This window comes from Gavia stellata, chromosome 29 (genome assembly GCF_030936135.1).
Source record: "Gavia stellata isolate bGavSte3 chromosome 29, bGavSte3.hap2, whole genome shotgun sequence".
Classification (NCBI taxonomy): domain Eukaryota; kingdom Metazoa; phylum Chordata; class Aves; order Gaviiformes; family Gaviidae; genus Gavia; species Gavia stellata.
This window is the reverse complement of record NC_082622.1, coordinates 1,587,660-1,609,020: the sequence shown is the minus strand read 5'-3', so window position 1 is coordinate 1,609,020 and position 21,361 is coordinate 1,587,660. Positions and strand designations below refer to the sequence as shown.

General features: G+C 43.6%; 1 protein-coding gene across 2 annotated transcripts; it reads right to left on the bottom strand.

Moving 5' to 3' along the window:
- Window positions 1-2,283: 2,283 nt before the first annotated feature.
- Window positions 2,284-13,471, bottom strand: PSMB2 (proteasome 20S subunit beta 2). Of its 2 annotated transcripts, none has more exons than XM_059830878.1 (6): window positions 13,332-13,471; window positions 10,961-11,083; window positions 10,306-10,376; window positions 4,985-5,147; window positions 3,426-3,475; window positions 2,284-2,507 (listed from the first exon to the last, which is right to left on the bottom strand). In XM_059830878.1, the coding sequence occupies exons 1-6, from the start codon at window positions 13,420-13,422 to the stop codon at window positions 2,400-2,402; spliced, it is 606 nt and encodes a 201-aa protein (XP_059686861.1). In that variant the 5' UTR covers window positions 13,423-13,471; the 3' UTR covers window positions 2,284-2,399. The 2 variants fall into 2 exon arrangements, with proteins under 2 accessions (XP_059686861.1, XP_059686862.1); XM_059830879.1 differs by having other exon boundaries at window positions 13,407-13,471.
- Window positions 13,472-21,361: the final 7,890 nt, after the last annotated feature.

Sequence of the window (21,361 nt, the reverse complement as noted above, 5' to 3'; positions counted from 1 at the left end):
CTTTAGGGCTAAACTTGAAGCAGGTAAGAGGTTTTCTTCTCCTTAAGTAATGCAAATGGGAAACTTAAAACATTGATTTTTTTCAAGAAGATTCCATATATTACTCTTAAAAATGAAAGTTGAATGTTTCTGAATTTAAAGATCAGCACTGTAGACCTTTAAAACAATCCAAAGTTACACAGCAAAAGTATTACATCTTTCCTTAAAAAGTGTAATTCTTGGAAAGTCCTCAAAAGAATCTGCTTCATTAGAGGCTAGTGTCCAATCTCATTGTGGGCCAATTCTTTTGTTCTACTGCTTTGCAATAAAGGTCTGTATTTATTAATTCCTAGAGGTTGCTGCTCTGTTGGCTTCTGATGCAACCCCTTATATCTTTCATTCAATGGGGGATTCAGATCCTGGGCCCTGCCCTCAGGCAAAACATATGTTCCACTCCAAACCAAATCCAACAAGGGTGTTTGCAAGGGAATAATTGTTTTATGTTTATTAATCACCTGCATGCAAATAGGTGCCAATAAAAACTCCAGGCAGATTCTCTGCCAGACTCACATGATCTAATAGCACCACACCCCAGTTTTGGTGTCTGAAATCATGAATACCTCCAATAAGGAGGCATCACTGCTTTGATATGCAGTGACAAAAATATCACATCAGCTCAGTCACTCTGCAATGATGAATTTGAAGAGACAAGAAACCTGCAAAAACATTCAACATCAGTGGTAAAATAAATTAGAGATGCTGCATATTAAGCTAAACAAATACATTAATGCAACATGAAGGGGTGAGATTTCAATCACAGAACTAGAATGCTCAGACTCTACTCACAGTAAATGTGACCTGCCAAGAGAAAACAATCAGGCTGGGGACTTCCTTTCTTGAAAGTCTGAAAAGGTTTTTACAAGACAAAAATATGCCACTGGCCTTAAATAGAAGCCACTGCAGCAATTACAACAACAAAACCAACTGATAATTAAACTCATTCTGGAAAGAATTAAACTATAAAGCCTGATGGGACTTCAGTTAAGAATTAGATTTAAGTAAGGGCAGCCTTAAGAGGCAGGATGAGTTAAGGCACTGGAGCTGCACATTTTTTTCTGTGACATTAAGCGAGTCTCAGTCTCTAATCCAGTTCTCACCTGTTCAAAGATGGGAATACTTGGTCTTCAAGTCCAGCAACTTTTTGGGGAAGAGACTAACATTCTCAAACACACTACCGAGGCAAGCCCAAAAAAGCTTTGACAAATAAGGACAGTTAGGTATGCCACTTACCTTTCCCAGCTGAGAACTGAGGTGTTATGCTGTGCCACACAAGTAATAGTCTGCACACAGTCTTGTACACATCCATCCTTCTATTTCCAAGATTCTTTTTCCAAGCTTATTGAAACATAAAATAAGCACCCAAACAGAGCATTCTAAACAGTTAACTCATCCAGTGCAAATTCAAGTAGGGAAGCAGTCCCAATGAAAATTATTCTTGGAAGAATCACTTCTGGGCAGACTGCAAGTAACAGCCACATGATAATTATCTGAGGCTGTTCTGTGAACGGAGTTTTCATATGGAAGCATCATCTACAGCCTAGACAGATCACTGATTATTCTTGCGGAAACAAAGCTCTAGCTAGTTAAGAGTAATTCAAAGATTTATGAAAAGTGCTGCAGTTTTATTTCTCATTTAACTTTTCATGTTCTAAATGTATAGACACATCAATTAAGATAAATCAATTGATACATTGGTTTGTATTTAAAACACTTAATGTAGTTATGAGCCTACTGTGCCAGCAGGAGAATATTCTTTCCCAGTAACACAACCATGGCCAGGTGAGCTAAAAACAACACTAGCATTTTAAAATCTGTTCTACTTGAAAATCTGTTCTTGCACCTTTCACTTGGAATAGATTGAAACAAAGTATAACAAAAGCAAATTAAGTCTTTGAAAACCTGATTTTTTTTTTTTATATAAAGCAAACAGTAGTAATGTCTTTGGAAAAATAAAGTAGATGGTGTATGTTTAGCATGAAACACTTGCCCAGTGTTTGCTGAGCTTTAATATCCAGTTATGAGAGTGGATGACAGCACACTGCCACATAGAAAATATAGTACCAGTTTTCCCACACATAAGAAAACTTAGAGGGGGAGTAGAAATCTCAGAAAAGGAAAGAAATACAAGTAACCTGAATGTGCACCCATTAACAATAAATCAAGTTTCACCTTCACCGTGGAACAATTTACTTAAATACTCTCAGGAAGGATCAGTGGAATAAAAAAAAGATGAAACTGGCTATATAAATGTCAATCTTTATTCGATCTCCCAGTGCAGTACATGACTTGTGTGCTTCAAATGAATAGAAAAAACCAAAAGTGAACAAAAAAAGAAGACTGCTGAAGAAAGATCTCAGGGGTTAGGACATCGCTTTTGGAAGGGGTATATTGTCCACTTCATGGATGCCATCTTTGTCAATGAACCGGGCGTTGAAAGAAGTCAGATTTAGGATGAAGCGTTTCTGAAGCTGTTTAACAAAAGACAAAAAGACAAAAGAGATGAGATTCATTCAAAGCTTAAATAAAAGAGGAGAGCATAATTTAAGGGATATGCTGTTGCACATCAAAATTTCCATCCTGGTCCTAGTGACCTGAAATATGAGGAACTAGAGTGTTTATTTCACTGCTCAGGAATCAATTAGTATGAGTTTGTTCTCTGTTATAAGACTATCCATGTAAGGCAAGCCTAGCCTAGAGATGCAAAATACACAAGCCTGTTAACAAGGAAGATATTTAAGCAGGAAAACTAGAGTGGGCTACAACTTCGGGCACGAAGTGTATGTATCAAAAAGATACTTCAAACAGAACCTCTTTAGAGTACTTCTACCTGAGGTTTCCCCAGATGTTTCCTCCCAATTACATTCGATTCAATCTCTTAAAGACAAGGATAAAGAATATTTTCCTACAATAAAAGCCTTGGAGTCTGAAAGGTTATGTTCATGTTAAAATTGATCATGAACTTTAAGGTCAAATCTTTACCTCAGTTAAGATATCACTTCACAAGCCGGAAGAGAAGTACATTTAGAAGTATATACTGGTTAAGTGGAATACAAGTAACAGAAGGATGCTTGCATTATGTTCAGAAGAAACATAAAAGGAAGAAGTCAAAGACTGTGTATCAATATTATGCTAAGCATGGAAGAAGCAGAAGAAAAGTGATTAAGCTTCAAGTTTATGTTCTGGATGACATGAACCATGCTAAGACAATGCAAGTGCCCACAAATCCTTTTCCTCAGTAGCAATTCCACATCTGGTCAATGTGCATTTACTACCCCTCTGGCAAAGACAGCAAAAAATGCAAGAAGAGGAACAGGAAAATATCAGCAAATGAATGCAAACAAACATTCCTTTCTCAAGTTCATAAGGGCCTAAGTTTGGCAACTCACCTCCTCTAGACATTTTTGTAGGAGCTCCACAGCTTCCTCACGTGTGATACCTGAAAGAGAAAACATCCACAGATTGATTTAATTAGAGGCCATCTCTCTCAACAGAAACTTTATTAAATTTAAACAACTTTTCAGCTGAGCACCAAAAACTCTCCTTCCCAGCTCACAGAAAACACTTTCCAGATGTACTGAGGACGCCCTGCACCGAAGCGCTCACGCTGCAACAAGCCATTGAGAATCGATTTGTTACACTGAATGGGAAGCATGACGGAATTTTGCCTCCCATGGCCAGGGACTGGGCTTCGGAGAAGTCGAGCCGTCTCTCTCTCCTCGAGTTTATTACTGTTTTAAATCAGCTCCATCTGTCCGCAGCCGGCTGCAAGTCAGTGACAGTCGGCGGAGATTGGTTTTAGTGCTACGTTCCCTGCTGGGTATTAGTTTTAATAATGGGAAAGGCACGTGTGTGATGCCCTTGCTATTCTCACACATTAGGATAAAATCCAGCACTCCATAGGGATGGCAAGCCATGACAACATATTGTAGCTCACTATTTTTCCCTTTTCACAAGGAATGGTGAAAATGGAGCAGTATCATTTTCAAGGGACATGTTTAGAAGACAACTAAGCTCTGTGGATCTCACAAAACTTGTTTCTAGAGTTTGTTCCAGACCCGCATCCGCTGTTCAGGCAGAAGTCCCATTAGAATAAAATTGTCAGTTTATAGCTACATTTCTTGCAGGAGATAGATGAAAGGATTACTAAGAAAACAGCTCTGCTATGAGACTAAACTCAGCTTTGCACACAGGAGTAAAGTTCTGTAGCTAAAGCCAAAGATGTCAGAAGTACAAAGCTTGGAGCATTGTTCATTTCCTCACCTGTAAAGTGGGGATGGGGCCATGTTTATTCCTTGGCAGTGTAAGAATTGGATTATGATTCTAAACCTAACCTTTAGACAGGTACAGACATGTACAAGAATTATGATCAACAGTTACCACGTGCATAAAACTGTAAATCAAACCAACTAATCTTCATGACCACCACTTCAGAGTCCTGAAGATAATCTTACTAGGAATATCTTTTCACTTGTATGTTTTTAATATATCACACACAAAGCCAATCCAAGATATGGAGCAGTACGATCTGGGACTGCCCTCTGAAGATTGATACTCTGGGAAAATGCACATGTCATAGCCAACAGACAAGCAAGTAGAAGATAACGTTATCAAAATCTTATTTATTAAAAACAGACTGCTAGCAGCTAATGGTCCAGGAAAGTCTAGTCATGTTTTAGAATAAATTGAAACTTCCTTCACTTACAGTCTGCTATGCTTCAAACAGGAAAGCACTTTAAGGAGTTGACTAGTTTCACATTACCATTTCAGCAAAAACAGAAGGCAATCTTTAAAGCTACATTTTTCTAACAAAAAGTCAAGTTCAAATCTGTAGCATCACAGCAATTGCGCTGGACTATCTGACTCAGCAAATGTCAATCTCTCAGTTTAAGCCTTTAATTTATTAATCGGTAACAGGAGAATTTTCTTCTCCATAGACTCCACTTACTTGGCTTGTAATAGCGGTCAAGGATGCTGAGGGTAAGGAATGCACCATAGCCATGTGCTGCAAAAGGAGCTTTAGCCAGAGCCGCAAGGTAATCCATGTAATAAAGCGCAGGACCTTCATGGTCATCATAGCCAGCCAGGAGAAGGTTGACATGATAAGGGGTCTACAAACAGAAACCGTGTTTTCATTAAAGCAGCCACACCCAAGTCTTGGAATCTTAATTCCCCATGCCACCTACAGAATAGCAACACAGTTGGTTTCACAAGTCTTTGCCATAAAATGCTACTAGCAATTACACCAATACTGTCTGCAGGAGATTATGGATCTCAGTCTAAAAACGATAAGGTCTTTGGGTAATATGGAATGCAGAAGCAAATAAAAACAAAACTCTGATTCTCCTGAAAACTAGTGTGGTTTGTTTTTTTTTTTTAAAGCTTTCATGGCACATTCAAACTTAAGAAAATTTTAATTATGTTTTCACACCAGATTCTTTCATCTCAGCATAAAACTTGCAGATTTTTACTGTCAACACGTGAGCACAACGTGAACATTTTGCAGTTTATAAGAACTTCTTTGTTAACTTACCATGCTCTTTTCTCAGTCACACTACTGCTAAGCATAGACCATTTTAGCACATATGAAAGCTTACACACAGTGCAAACAGTTATATACAGTGTTATGCTGTCTTGTTAACTGATAGTTGGATTTTTATTGCATGTACCAAGTTTAATCTTTAATATTAGGTTAACTTGACCAAGTGAATGAAGAAGATCTCAGGAATTGGTTTATTTCTATTCAAAACTGACTACTAAGATACTGCAACATCATATTAGCAGTAGCTTTTTGTTTGGTTGGAAAGAGTTTTCTTGAACTAGAAATTTAGTCTGCTTTAGCTGCTGTCTTCTCTGATTCTTGTTTATGACTTCAGCAAGAGCCTATCAAATAGACTGAGAAATAGCTACATCTTACCAACAAGACCATGCAACTGCATTAATGTAAACATGCCTTTTTATTGTGCTGTACTTGCAAGTCTAGCAATTCCTTAGCCATTTCCTTTGTGTTTTAGGTGTAGCGTGTTTCACTATAACAAATAAAGCAGATGTCCCTATACATCTTCTTCTGAGACCTGTACTTTATAAGACCATGAAGCATGCACGCACTGTATTATTTTTAAATGTAGGAATTTTATATCTTTTTTAAAAACTGCTTTTATATACTTCCAGTATTTTCACATTTATATAATGTTTCTTATTAATCATACTAATGGGATATCTCTTAAAATGCTGGAAAGTCTAGATCAACAAAGAAACAAAATGAGGAAAAAAATGATGATGCAACTAACAATAGATTAGAACAAGCAAACACCATTTCACCCTAAAGCCAAAACATTAACTTTATCACAGGAAAAAGTTCATTTTGATAATAAGCACAGTGAATTTGCACTCAAAAAAATACTATAGGATACTATATTTTGACTTTCACCAGATAGTAAGAAAGAATAGAGCAGGCTACAGTTATATATCAAACATCACTGTAAATTGCGTGATTTAATCTTCAAAGCATTTGAGAATATTTGGAACCAAGTTACCATGCAGCTGTATTCGTTTAATTAGTCTGTATTTCATCATTTATTTATTCTGAAACATCACACAAGTTGATACTTAAGAGCCATGACACAAGATCACTCAAATTACTGTGTGACTTTGAATTACCAACATTGGCATATGCGAGATACTCAACCATAAATAAATGGTGTTACACAGACTTTAACAAATCTGTAAGCTGTTTTTCAGTTGTAAGTTCTCTCACTAATGGTCTATGAGACAACTTCCTAGAACTCAAACGTAAATAAAGTGTCACCCATGCCCTCCTATTATTCAAGAAAGGTAGGATTTAAACATTAGAAAATAGACATCATCTATTTACTACTTCCGTGCTTACAAATGAAATTTGCAGACAGCACCTTAGCGCTGTCTTAGCAGGACTAACATCTCTATGCTGGGACTAGTATTCCTTGTACATCCCAGTGTCCATTCCAAAGGCAGCCTTGGTTTTTGTAACCAAATCCACACCAACAGTTCTAAACGCTTTAGGAGACTGGTGTGATTGAAGGGCTACCAAATGAGTGGATTACTAACACTCCAGGATAGACTAAAATTTTTTTTTTCCAAACTTAACCTTCCTATTAGAGGCAGTATTTCTCATCCCAAGTAGCTTTGCACTTTCTGCTGTTTGATTTAAAATAACTACAGCAATTAAGAGATGTGTGAAAGTCTTCAGAATTTACAGCTGAAGAGAACAGTTGTGATAAATACACTAAAACAACAAGATCAGCAGTGGGAGGCTGGGCGGTGACAAGCAGCGCTGTGACATCTGGCGGAAGCCAAAGTGACAGCAAGGGGGGAAAGGTGGGCGTGAGGAAGCATCCTGCCAAGCGTGGACAAGGAGAGAGGAACTGACAGTCTTCCTCTGGACTCAGGCCAGACCCTGTCACCTATAATTAAACATAGCATCACAACAAGAAATTGAACTTCATCAGGTGTGGAGGGGCAGGGGGCTATTTTTCCCATTCACCACCACCACACAACCTCAGCAGTATGTTAAATGTACTAAACCCAGCCCTTGATTCAGCAGATGAATCAAGCGTGACACTGGAGAAGGTAACAGTGGAAGAGGAACTACAGCACCACTCACCTACGCAAAAGCCAGTTGGCTCCAAAGCAGTTTCTACGTTTGTCTCAGTTGCAACACAAATGGAAATCAACAAAGATTTTTTTTTCAGATCCTACTCTGAAGTATAAAACCCATGTTTTAAAAAGATGTCATGAAAAACCACATGTTGACTATTCAGTAAAAGAGCACAGTAATGTAATGGCCTTAAGTTACAAGCCCAGTGTCATTACACTTGACACTTTCCACCAAAAGAACAACTTCAAGACACCGCCTTACAAGACAGCAATCCCCAAGATCTCAGGAACTTGGCCTACATGAGCCACAAGGTTCACAAATTAAATCAAACTAGATAACATAGGGAGGAATCCAGATGATGATTAACAACACAGAACAAGCTCTATTTTGGGCTGAGCCATGACAACAGTATAATGCCTGAAAAAGTACGGTTTAGTGTTAGCCACCCACAGAATCATTAAGGTTGGAAAAGACCTGTAAGATCATCAAGTCCAACCATCAACCCCACACCACCATGCCCACTAAAGCATGTCCCGCAGTGCCACGTCTACACATTCCTTGAACACCTCCAGTGACGATGACTCCACCACCTCCTGGGCAGCCTGTTCCCATGGTTGACCACTCTCTCGGTAAAGAAATTTTTCCTAATATCCAGCCTAAACCTCCCCTGGCATACTCTCCAGCCCTCCGTAACAGAAACAGCTTCACACAGTGAATGGCAATACAGCAACAAACTACGTTTTCCCCCCATCAAACTTTTTACTTCTAAACTATTTTCCTGCGCCTAACAGGAGGCAGTGGCATGTTTTATCTTTTAATTTTTATCATCCACATAATTAAATTAGTAGCCTCCAGGAATCCTATATGCAATTTAAATAGATAGAGAGCTAGTGTCAATCCTTCTGGTATCCCACAAATTACAAAGAAAATGTAACAAAATTCATGGGGAAAAAAATTGTGATGGCAAGGTTTGTATCATCAAATTCTAAATCCCACAAACAAATCATTAAGTGCTATGTTTAAAGAAAAAGAGTTCTCCCTACAGTATAGAGATCACTGTAGTGTGACAGTAGTGTCAGAGTGTGCCACTTGCTCCAGGGCATTGCCATCTGCAACAGCACAACATTTTGTCTCCGGTAAATAAACACATCTGCCTTCGCCAGTGTCCTCCCCACTGTGCTGCCCATCTGGAGCATGTGAGCTGAAGACCGGCATGGGCTCAGGAAGGAGGGGAGACACAGGGAGGATCAGGCCTCAAGGGACATGGCAGAGAGGAAGACAACAGTGCCACATCCTGCTGGCCAACTTTACCAAAAAGTCTGTTAAATTACTCCTGTTAGTGGTACTTTAAATCATATGTTAAGAAACAGTGACTTCTGCTTAAGAGGACAGACATTCAGCATCAGCCTCACCTACACCATCTGTGCAGGTCAGATGCCCTTGAGACAAGGCACCAGCACCAGGCAGCCAACAGCCACCTCGGCCAGGCACCAAGCAGCATTACTCCTTCACATCAACCTCAAAACCTGCACAGAATTCCACAACACACACACAGACCTTCCAAATCACATCTGAGCAAAAGCTAAAGCAAGCAGCATCACTGCCAACCACCATCTACCAACCATGCTTAATCCATGTAGTTGACTAAGTCATTTAAACCCGAAGAGTAGTGTTTCGTGTATGAGACTGAGGCAGGACCCTGCACTCAGTTCCACTGACTCACTCTAACTTTACTAAATTGAAAACTTGCTACCTTCAGCTGTCATCCATGTCGCAAATGAGAACAATGACCTTAGGCTGTTCCCGTGGATGAGTTCTTGAACAAGGGTCTGGACCTCACTCCACAGATGCATAATTCTCAACAATACAGCTCTGATCGTAATACTGGCCTTTATTTCCTACTGTAAAACATCATTTCAGGCCTGTGCAGTATATTGTTAGAATATTGTTAGAATAGCAGCATAATTTATCCCATGCCCTATCCCTGAGAGAGCTGTTGAACTTCATTCTCCACATCCTATATCTTCTTGGTTTTTTTGTATAGCACAGTGAGAAGAATGCTGATGAAATGCTTCCTAACCTTGGATCTTTAAAAGTCCATTTGCCCTTTCATGACATCTTTCCATACTATGAAAACATTACCATGACAAAAATCAGTAATTGCAGTTTAGTAACTTGAAAATACAGCTCCAACTTGGACTTGATATTTACCAAAAGCCTCATGTTGCTGTTTACAAAAGGGACTTGTTTTGCTAAGTACATCAAACAGCTTTGCTCTATTAAATCATTTTCCAAGAAGATTAAACGGATTCAGTGCATTTGCATGAAAACTGACAACCTTATCTCGATGTTAAAGAGGCTTAATTCACTTCGCTGTCTGCAGTGTTTGTGACAAAATGCTTATTGGGGCCAAGGCTGGAATTTTAAGACTATAGTTGTATCAGTTATTGATAAGTGATGTGATAAGTTTTTTTAAATAAGCAAATCAAGTTATGTTTTAATAAAACATCCTTTCAGCAAAGTGAATTCATCACTAAAGACAGAAGCCGCCACTTTTTTCATCAGACTCCATTACTTGAAAATGGAAATTTCCCCCTGTAAGCCTTTGCCAAAATCTTTCAGCTATTACTCACTCGACTCCGAAGATAGTCAGCTAGGTTTCGTCGTGTGAAGTTTGCAGCTGCAGTAGGAGACAATTCATAACCTGGAGAAGAAATGCGTGTATTTGATAACAGTACAAATCCACATTCATGTTTCACTTCCTGACTTTCCATTCCTATTTTGAAATAACAAGATATTCTTTAGTGACAAAATGTTAAGCAATTTGTCTAATTCCAGTTTATTCTGAAAGCTACAAGCATAAAAAGGGCCCTCAAAATCCAGGTAGCTCGTATCTGTGTAGACCATTAAAATACATAGCTTCAAAAAATTAGAATACTATGGGCATGTAGCCTGAGTTTCAGTCCAGTATATCAGGAAAACTGGTAACAGTTGTCATGCAATAGACATGTAAGAGAAGTATTTTACTAACAAACCTATTATTGTGTCATTTATATTACAAATAGATCAGCTGGGCTTTGGACAAACCTCTTGGTTTATACTATATAACCCAATCTCCACTTCTTCATCCTGCCTTCACTACCACCTTTGCTTGACACAAAATACAGAAATCCTTAAAGCTAGAGAAGCTTTGAGAACAGCACTACTTTCCACCAACATTCAACTGTAAACTATACCTATCATTAACTCTGCTTCCAAACCCCCAGTGAGTAACTGTTCTTCACTCACCATTTCTCATTTTGTAGAGCTGAACATTTTTCTGAATGTATTCTGCGAACTGTACAGTGTCTCCAGCCTCCCCAACGCACAGGAGTAAGATCTTTTCACTCATCTTAAACATTTTGTCATGGTCTAGGCGAAGAAAAATAATGTTAAGAGCCATGGTCATGAGAAAGACTAAATTATTTTGCCAGTATCATAACACATCATGATTTCTTTCAGAAGCAAGACAGTAAGAGACCCTGATAACTACATTATGACCTGGAGCACTACCAGAAAAGTCTTCCTGAGCAAACCCTAACACTCAGCTTCTCACAGTTGGTGGCACAGTACACAAGGCTTGTTAAACACATCACCAAGAGAAACAAAGCTGAAATGCACAGAGTGCTTCCTGCAGGAAGGGGAGCATTTTGGAAATGCATAGTTGTTCTTAAATAGAAAGAAAGACTAAGACTTTACATAGAATACTGCGTCCAGACAAAGTTTAACATTATACATGGTGCTTCCTGTGTTTGGGAATAAGAATTTTGCTCAGTGACCGTTCTACTTTATCTAAATATACTGCATCAGAAGCAAATCCTTTAGCATAAAGCTGAAATATTTACACATCAAGCAAAAGCAATCTTAGGAAATCCAGAATGAAATTCCTCGTCAAATGATCCCCTTTTCCTGATATCCACCACTATCTCAAAAATTAGCAATTTAGGCAAGTGAGACTTTCAGAAACACGCTTTTGCTTGTCATTATTTTTTGTAAAAAAAAAAAGAACATTTAAATATTGATTATAAATTATTAAACAGCCCACTGATACACACGGAAATTAAGGAACGGCAAGCTACACTTACTCATAATTGCAGTTTAAAAAACTTGTCTGTGTGTATCTGAGGGAATCCAAGTTGTCACAATGACAACACTGAAGACAATTCTGTGCTCACTCTAACACTGCAGTCTCATCTAATTAGCAGACTGGCACTCAGATATCCGAGACAGAAAAATTCAAGTAGCTGTTGGCGTGAAAGGAAGAGCACTTCTCTATCCTGAAGGTAGGTCTATGGAACAACGCTAAACCTCCACCTCTGAACTCCACTTTCAGTTTACTAAATGCTGCTGAATAATCTCTGCTGCAAGACAGGTATGAGTGTCACAATCCTGTAATACGATTTCAAGAGTTATTAAAGCACCCAGCAGCTGCACAGAAGCTGCATGTCTTGAGAGGTCAGGAAAGGCCAGTGACACTGATCAGCCCTTGCAATCAATTTACAAATTAAAGCAAGTATTAGTAAAGGCCAATACTCTCAACAAATACCTGAAATTTGTTTTTTCTCTCCCCAAAGACAAATAAATTCTATGTCCTATTTTCCTTAAAGTTTATCAATAAACCTACTTAGAACCAACATTAATTTACAAAATACAAATATAATCACTTTAAACAATGTTTTGTATGTGCCACCACCTTTCACAGCCATCTTTCTAACGCTACTCCAATTGACTTTTACAGACCTGGAGTGAAATATTTCAGGTAGAAGCACTGCTAGCTATAACATTTGTGATTTTATGGGATGTTTATCAATACTGCAATCTAAGATTTTTTTATAAAAGAGCTTCTAAACCACAGTATTTAGAGCAAAAAGATCACTACACCTTGTAAACAAGCTTCTAGTCTAGGTGATTGCAACAGCAGGCAGAAAAACTCATTTTCAAGAATTTCGAAGGGTTGATAATCCCCCAGATGTTTTACCACATAAAGAAACCAAAAACACGTTACAGTTTGGGTCACATGCCTTGTGCTATGAATTTCACTTATGCTTTTACTTCCAATATTTTTTTTCCATGAATTTCATTTTAACAGTGAATTAGACACAAGCAAGCATTTAATCTCACTCATCATTATCTCTGTGCAGTTTTTTTTAACGCATCTATATTGCGGGTTTGGGTTCACAAGTCAAAGCTTACCTGAACGGGCAGGTTAACATGACAACCCAACACAGTGCAGTCATATTGGCTCAGGCTTGGAACCTTCACTCTGAGCAACCAGCCCTTTCAGACCTAGGCTCACTCTGAGTGACAGAGACCGGCCAGCAGCCCCTACAACGAATAAAGCCTAAACTGAAACACTCGGCAGCCTTTATCGCCACCCACACCTGCCTACTTTAAGAGCCTTTCCTCAGCCGCAGCCAGAGCCTCAGAGCGCCCTAACCACATTCAGGGAGCCCAGCCCTGGACGCGTGCCCGTGACTGGAGCCCAAGGACACCCTGCCCGCCCAGGGCCGGTCCGCCTCGGCCGGGGCTCCCCGCCGGGCCTGCCCCGGGTGGGGCAGAGCTAACGGGCCCCCCGGAGCTGCGGCGGGGCTGCTCGCGCCGCGCGGGCCTCGCCTCTCACCGTGCTTCATCTGGACGATGCTGGAGGCCGCCACCGTGTCGGCGGCTACCAGGACGTAGTCGGGGCCCTGGATGCCGATGAGGTACTCCATGGCCCGCCGCGCTCCGCCGTCCCCTCAGGCCGCGTCGTGACACAGCGAAGCGCCGCCGCCTCCCACCCGCTCGCGCACAAGCGCCGGCGCGCAGCGATGACGCCACCGCCGGCGCTCGCGAGAGCCGCCCGCCCCGGGGACGGAGTCACGTGGGGCGGCGGCGCGCGGGGCGGCCTGAGGCAAAGGAGGCGGCCGGGCGGGCCCCGTTCCCCCGTTTTATAGCCGCCTTCGCCAGCCACAGGGCTGGCCCTAACCAGCCGGGGGGCGGCACCTGGAAGGGGCACGGGGATGGCGCGAGGCGCTGGCTGGGCTGTCGGTGTCCCGCGGGCCCCTCACGGAGCCCTGTCCCCCGGGCCGCAGGCGCGGGGCACCGATCCGTCGGGAAGGGAGCTCGGGGGGGCTGAGCCGCCGGTGTGCTCCCCCGCGCTCTGCCGTAGGCCGGCACGCTGCCGCGCTCTGTGGGGACTGGGGCGCACTGGAGGCGATGGCGGCTGCAGGCAGAGCTGGGTTTCCTGGCGGGGAGATGTCCTGGGGTTGTAGTTGGGGCCAGAAACCCTGTGGGGGTGGGTCCTTGGCGCCATTCCCATCCAAAACACAACGGCGTTCGCTGTTGAAGAGCACAGTTCCAAGGCAGAGTCCCAGTGCAGAAAATGGAGTGGTGGTAATGGCACATCCCACTTCAGCCCCACGCTCTGTGGAATAAAGCCGAACTGGCTTGGCGGTCTGAGCTAGAGCGAAGGGCTGGTGCTTCCTGACGGCGTTCCGTGGAGGTCCGAGAGGAAAGAAAACCCTCTAAACCCTGCTTGCACCACAACTGTTCCTTAGGCACAGATTCTTTTGGAAATACATGACTGGCACTCCTGCAGCCTCTGATCTATGTAGTCGAAAGGAACTGAACTGTGAAGAGGCAGTGAAATCCTTCCAGGAGCGATGGAGTGATTTATTTGCTGCCCATCTTTGTGTGTCAGGAATAGCCGGCAGTGCCAGCTGCGTGCAGAGCTGAGCCCCGAGCCACTGTGCCGGGCTGCCTGCAGCTCCTGCCGTGGTCTGCGGTGACAGCCGGCCGGTGCGCAGCCGGTTACTACAGGTGCATGCCCGTCCGGTCCGGAGTCACTCCTGCCACCCCAAACACTATCCCAAGCAGAATCGCCCACGATCAAAGCCCTAGCTTGACTCACCTATTGAGCCAATAAAGGAATTTTTTTTGTCCATGCCAGCCACCAAGGGAAAACAACTGAACCACAGATGTGCCTGGAGATTTTTCTATCAGTTGATGGCTTCAGAGCTCCTCCATGAGCTCAGGTAGAGAGCTTGGATGGCATCTCTCTGTTTCATCGCCTGGCTGGACATGGGTTCTGACAGCAGCCGATAAGCAAATGCTGTTCTCTGCTATTCCCTATCCCCCCCCATCTACTTAAATGTCTCAGGGCAAAAAATGTCTTGTCTTAGGTGGCTGTGCACCACCCAGAAGCTTCCAGGTGTGGCTGTAATGTAGATAATTAATAACAAGAGAAACAGAACAAATACTCTAATTGCCTGGACATTGTCTAACTGCAGGCGCCATCCTGACGAGCACAGTATCTCCAACTGGCGCTTGGTTTATTGATTACACTCTGCCCCGTCTGAGCCTCATCTAACATGTTCACTAAGTGCAGCTCCACAAAGGCCCAGCCCCACGCTAATGAAAGGGGCCACCGAAGCATTAAACCCCCCAGCAGTTGCCATAAAGGAGGCAGCCCCAGGAAATAAAACTCTGGCTGCTACGGCACATGGCAAACGCCCAACTGCACCTCTACCAAGAAAGTCGCTGTGTAATTATATGAGAACTGGGCATAACCTTTGTGTGGTTTAAAAAATACTAAACATGCCAAAAAGCAACAGCAAATTGTCTTCAGGAAACAGTATAAATGAGTGCAAGCAGCAAATTCACCATTTTGACTGTTTTCCAATTGCCTGTAGCTACACTTGTTAAATTGAGTGCTGCGTGCATAAATCAAAACAGGATGTTTTCTTTTACCTAACAATGGCCAAGCTCTGTGCCAGTGCTTAAGTATTTTCTATGTGGATCCAATCTGAAGTTTTAAACACGTTTTTCCCTATAGCTCTCCATACGTATTGCACATGTACATACAGCCAGCCAGTCTAACTTAGCAGTTATTTTTTGAGACCTTTTTAAGAGAAGGTTAACGAAAAATCAACAACTACCATCCTTGTTGATTTTTATTGGGCCCTAGGGTGCAATTGAATGTTAAGGTTGTTATTGAATTTTCTTGACAGATTGAATTTCCCTGTTTAGGAAGCACGCGTGCATCTAGTACACACCTACCTCTCTTCCTGGGGTGAAGGCGCTTCTGGCATTAGTACATGGGTATAAGAAGGACCGCAGGACATCTCTGCCTAGCAGAAATTGGGGAATATTTTCCACCGTTAAAGGGAAATTGTCCAGGCTGCAGTATGTCTTAAAACTGCATGTGCCTTTGCCTATTTTTTTTTCAAGACAAATATTGCAGTTATCTGTATTTATACATGTGTGTGCTACACAACCTTGGTGGGGGTTATTCCAAGAACAAAAGCTGTGAATAGCACAGGGATGCTAAGCAGCCTACGTAAAACTCTTACGTGTACTGAGATACAATCTACAGTTTCTGATACTGAGATCCTGTACCCAATAACGGAGATATCCAAAGACTCTGTGGTCCTCGGAGTACCTTTTCTCGGTAGGTCCAGATAAGTTATGGAGCTGAAGCATCCCAGTACAAAGCAGGAATGGGAGCACAGAGAGCGAGAGGCTGTGATGGAGAGGAGAGCTTGCCCTCCCATCCTCCCATCACAGCTTCTAGCAAGTAAAGTATGCTGGAAATGTGGTATCTTCTTAAAAAGGAAGGTTGATCCTGTAAGAAACCCTGAAATTGAAAAAAAAAAAGAAAAAAAAAATTATATCACCCACAAAGGAGGAAGCAGCTTGAATTTATTATGTAACTTGCCATAACTCCCTGGACTGCTCTACACCAACAAATCGGTGTAAAGATACATTGCAACGAAGGAAACTCAGCAAGGACAGACTGGTTGAGAAAGGGAAAAATGGGAGGGCTGAGAAGCAGATGGAAAAGCTGTCAAGGATGAATAGCTGTCATGATTTCTACACAGAGGCAGACAAGTAATACATCATATGGGAAAACCTGTAACACAATAAAAGTTAGTAAAGAGTCCGCAACACAGCCGAGAGTCAGCTCTGCACTGAACATAAATCCACCGAGCCCTGTTACAGCCACTGGAGCTGTTCAGGCGGACACTGGGTATGGATCTGGCCTGGACAGTAATTCCTCATCTCCATTGATGTGGGCTGCCCAGTGCTTCCTAATTTAAGATGGTATTTACAGAGGAAAACATGGCAGTCTCCTTACTAGGTGCTGATTGCTCCGGCAGAGAGCCCAGAGCTGAGCAGAGAATGCACACAAGTCATTACATCAACAGGTGGGAAACAAGTGTCCGTGAAGACATAAGCTGGCTTTACAAACCTTTCAGCATTTCTTTCTCTTCCCTGCTATTTTTTTACCCCTTCTTCCCACATTGTCCGTGAGATATTGCAGATGTTGTTCTTACCTTTGCACAACGAGCTCACCTTTACCTGATCAGGCTGCGGACTGCCGTGCCAGCCAGACGTCAGCTGCCTGGCTACCCTGAGTGCAGTTGCTCTCCGGCGGTGTGTGGTTCTCATGTTAATGCGTAGCAGATTTACCATGCTTCTGACATTTGTAAACAGCAACGCACTTTACGGAGGCTCCCGACAGGGTCCATCCCAGGTCTGCATACACCCAGGGGCGCAGGGACTGTGCGAATTCACAGGCAGTACAGATACAGCTCTGCCATAGACAGAAGATCTGCCGTGCGGAGAAGTTGTGATACGTTTGCGGTCACTCGGCCAGGAACAAGCACTTCGCTTGCTGAACTCCTAGGCTGCTGGCTAATTGCCTGACGACTGGCATCCGTCCCTCTTCCACCTGTTATAACAGCAGAACGTTTTTTAGAGGGGACGCAGTGCCCTAAATGTGGCAGAGGAAAGGGAAAACTCTGCAGGTTCTACCTCTGTCTCCCAATCTGGTGATCCCAAGTTCCTGTTCCCCTTCCAGAAGAGCGATGCTGAGCCCTCCTGGGCGCATTGCCGCTGCCTTGTGCTAAACCAGAGCTGGGCAGTGCTGGCCTGAAGCATCTGGGCTCTGCTTTCTGCCCTGTGCCCAGCTCACAAGGCAGCCCAGCAGGCGTGGGGCTGTGGTATGATGCACGACTGCAGTATGGGAGGTATTTTTCATTCCAGGGATTGTTTGACTAACGTTTGCACTGGCTTTTGCCCTTTGCTGTCATCTGTCTCAATATGGTATTAGTAAAGACGATGTTACAGTTACTGTAATGCCTCGACAAGGTTTCCTGCTAGGAGCTCGCTGCTTTCCAGAGAAGAAAAGGATCCTCGTGTTCTTGCTGTTTCAGGTGCAGGAAATGAAGGTGCAGAGAGGAGAAGTGATTTAGTGGAGATCACAGGCCAGGGTAGCAGACTGGATAGGAACAGAAATGTCTTGATTCACTGAGCTCCTCTCTAGCTGCTGAAGCGTGCCATTTGGATCACACAACCCCGGAATGAACTCTGCAGGGCTTACATGGAGCTTTGCTTTTAATCTCTCTGTCTGGGCTCCGCAGAGCTCCTCAGGCTGACTTTCTATGGGCCTAAACATGGTATATTTAAACAGATTCTCCTTAGGGATGGGCAGGGACAGACCTTGCGTTGTTCCTCCTGTGCCCCGGCTGGTGAGCAGCCCCTGGTGCCACTCTCTTTCTGCCTCTGTCCTCCCCACCGTGCCTCTGGGTCACGAGAGAGCAGTGCTTTGCTGAAGTTTCAGCTAGCAAAAGTTGCAGAGTTTTTCTTTCACGTTTGTTTTGACAGATGTGTGTTAAGCACTACCTGGATGGAGGGGTTTTGCCAGTGATATTTAGATCATGAGCCTGGCTGTCCTGGGATGCAGAGCAACCCGTTAGCATCTCCGCGCAGTGCTTGCTGTCAGGCGTACAGCGGCTTTGCGGAGGGATTGCTCTGAACAAGGGAGGCCCCGCTCACCTCTCCTGCAGTTTCCCAAGCTGAGGTCAGTGTGGAGGGAGTGTGTCCTCCTCGCCCACCGCCAGCAAAACTCCTTCCTAAGAGTCCTTATTCTTGCCAAACTTGTCAGGAAACGTCAATGTCTGGCAGTGTCGATCCAATGGGCCCTGCATCCCGCAGCAGCCCCCGCTACCGCCGGCGGGTGAGCGGGCTGCTCTGCTTCCCTGGTCCCTGGCCCGTTGCAGAGTGTTTACCCTCCACCTGTGATGGCAAGAACGGGGCATCCATTGGAGTGTGCAGGTGAAAATGGATTGTAACCTGCCGTCTGCCATGTCAATAGAGCTGATTAGCGCTTGTGTGTGTCTCTGGCAGGATTGATCTTGCAGGTGAGAACATTTCAGAGACCAGCTGGGGCCCAGCTCCTCGGCGGGATGCTCCTTCCTGAGCAGTTCTGTGGAGGTCATCATTGTCTCCTTGCGGTGGGCGAGAGGATATTCACCACCAACAGCTGGGATGGCCAGGCACAGGGAGCGTTGTTTCCCAGTTTTCCCATTTCTGGAGCCTCCCCGGCAGTGCAGAGCATCACAGCTGCTTCCCACTGTGTTAACTTTTGGTTCCCTCTCCCAGTTTGATTTGCTGCTCAAACCTTCTTGGTGAGGTGGGGAAGCACCAGGCACTGCAGGCTAACATTGCAAAAGCTCAGTGATGCAAAACCAGGTTGGCGATCCCAATACGATGTCTAGCTTTGAGTGGTGGGTGACCCATAACTGCACAGCTCTGCGGGGTCCAGCGGGATGATCCATTTCCTAACTTGCTAATTGTAAAACGAAACCATAAGAAGAAAAGCTGCTTCGAGTCATTGGATAGGTTTTTCCCCCACTGAGGAGGCACAGATGAAGAAATCAAAATGTTTAACAAAACAGAGATTTCCCTGGTGTTGTGGGAGATTTATAGGCAGCAACATCTAGTTAAAGCTCCCCCCCAGCTCCTCTAGCTCTGTCCTTCTCTTTGAATTCCTGCTGGTCACTGAATTACTACTTTTCTTACTATTTCCTGTGCTTTAAAAGTGGGGAAAGCACAATCAAATTATCGTCATGCTCATTTGGTTAATTACCCATTTAGTTACTTATTCAGTTCATTAAAAAGACGCTGGCCACTGTCAGTTTGGAGGAAATTCAGAGAGGCAGGCAGTTAGGAGACAGGATATAGGACAAAATAGGCCATTACTCCAGCCCAGTGAATGGCAATTTATATCCCTTCTTTTCTGCTACGTCACTTCTCTGCACAGTTTGTTCTGGGTTTAAAAAAAAAACAACCAACAAACAAACGAAGAAAGCATTCTGCTGGAGATCACCATTGCTTGTTAGAATCCATTTAGGTTTAATCCAAAGCTCTCCAGAAGACCAAACCACCTATTTTAGGACTCCTTTTTTCAGTTGAGAAAAATGTGCTGCTCCACAGGTCATAAGATGCCTGTAATTATGACCCTGAACAGATAGAAATGTTGCTTCTTGAGACAAATTCTATCTGACAGTTTTTACAGTACGTTCGTTCAGAGCAAAATGCCCTGTCCCCTGTCACCCGGATTGAAATTATTAAGAAAGACAGACATTTCACTGACAACTCTAGCCTCAGGGGGGAAAATATTCCTTCTGTTCCCCTCTGAAGGTCAGAGCTCACATAATGCAAAACACTTAGAACACGCTCGTACACATGCTCACACACATGCGGAATAAAACTTTCTCTTCAGTGGAGCTCTGGATAGATTTTATGGCAAACAGGAACCCGCTTCACATGCATCTCGCAGAATTTTGGCCAAAAAAGATGAGCCTTACATTTCTTCAGTGTTAAGTTCTTATTGTCTTGTAAATTATCTCTTTCTCCTCTGCCTGGAAACACATCAGTAGATGGTCATGTGTGCTCACATGTTCCTGCTTCCACTCACATGATGCAGACGTGGCACATCAGTCGCTGGCAACTCCTCTGACAATCTGGAATCTGCGGGAAAGTCACACTTCCCTGGCATCTGTTTATTCTTTCAAAATATTTCCTGGCTTCTTTTCCTTACTGATAAAAGCCCACTTGCAACTTGTATGTCCCACTTATCACTTAAACTGCCTTGCTAGCTGTCATTTGGCTCAGTTTCTCACACAGAAGTGTCCCTGTGCTGGGGATGCGCAGGTCCTCTCCGTAGGAGCTCCAGCTCCCGTCTGTTCAAGAGCCTTTTTGTGCTGGAGGAAGGGCAAAGCCTGACCCTTCAGTGCATCTACAGTCCTGGCTCGACGTGTTAATACAGAGGTACGCTGACGCATATGAGCTGTCATTCACCATGTCTTGCCTGTGGATCACTGGGCTCACTTAATCTAGGGCTGAAAATTGGACTTGAGCCAAGGTGACTGGAGGTGGGAAACCAGACTGCAGTTCATTAACCTCTTCCCATTGCACAAGGTAAAGCAGCAGCTCCGTCTTCCCCGTCTTCCCCGCCTTCCCAGCAATTTGGCGTGCACCAGGCTCACGCCAGGTCCCTGCTGACCGCATACGTGGCCTGGTGTCATTTGCACCGAGTTTCCCGGGCTGGACCCAAGCACTCATCCTGCTTTTTCAGCCTGTCTTAGAAACACTTTTTAAATCAGGGTGTTAACAGGCAGCTGGTTTCCAGCTCCCCTCCCAACACCCCAAGACTGAGATGCTGGCCCATATTTGTCTTCCCGAAACCACTGGATTAATGTCACCATCTGCCTGGGGACCTGAAGGGACCCCGATTGCACAGACCAGCTTGTTTCTTTGCCTGGCTAGGTGATGTGCCTCAAGTCGCACACTGCCATCAGTGGCAGAGCTGGAAACAGAGCTGGG

Excerpts from the sequence above, each read along its gene's own strand:
- PSMB2 (XM_059830878.1), bottom strand. The coding sequence starts at position 13,422 with ATGGAGTACCTCATCGGCATCCAGGGCCCCGACTACGTCCTGGTAGCC. Across the intron at positions 5,148-10,305 it reads CTGACTATCTTCGGAGTCGA|ACCCCTTATCATGTCAACCT; the intron begins GTGAGTAATAGC and ends TTCTGTTTGTAG. Across the intron at positions 3,476-4,984 it reads TGACCGCTATTACAAGCCAA|GTATCACACGTGAGGAAGCT; the intron begins GTAAGTGGAGTC and ends TTTCTCTTTCAG.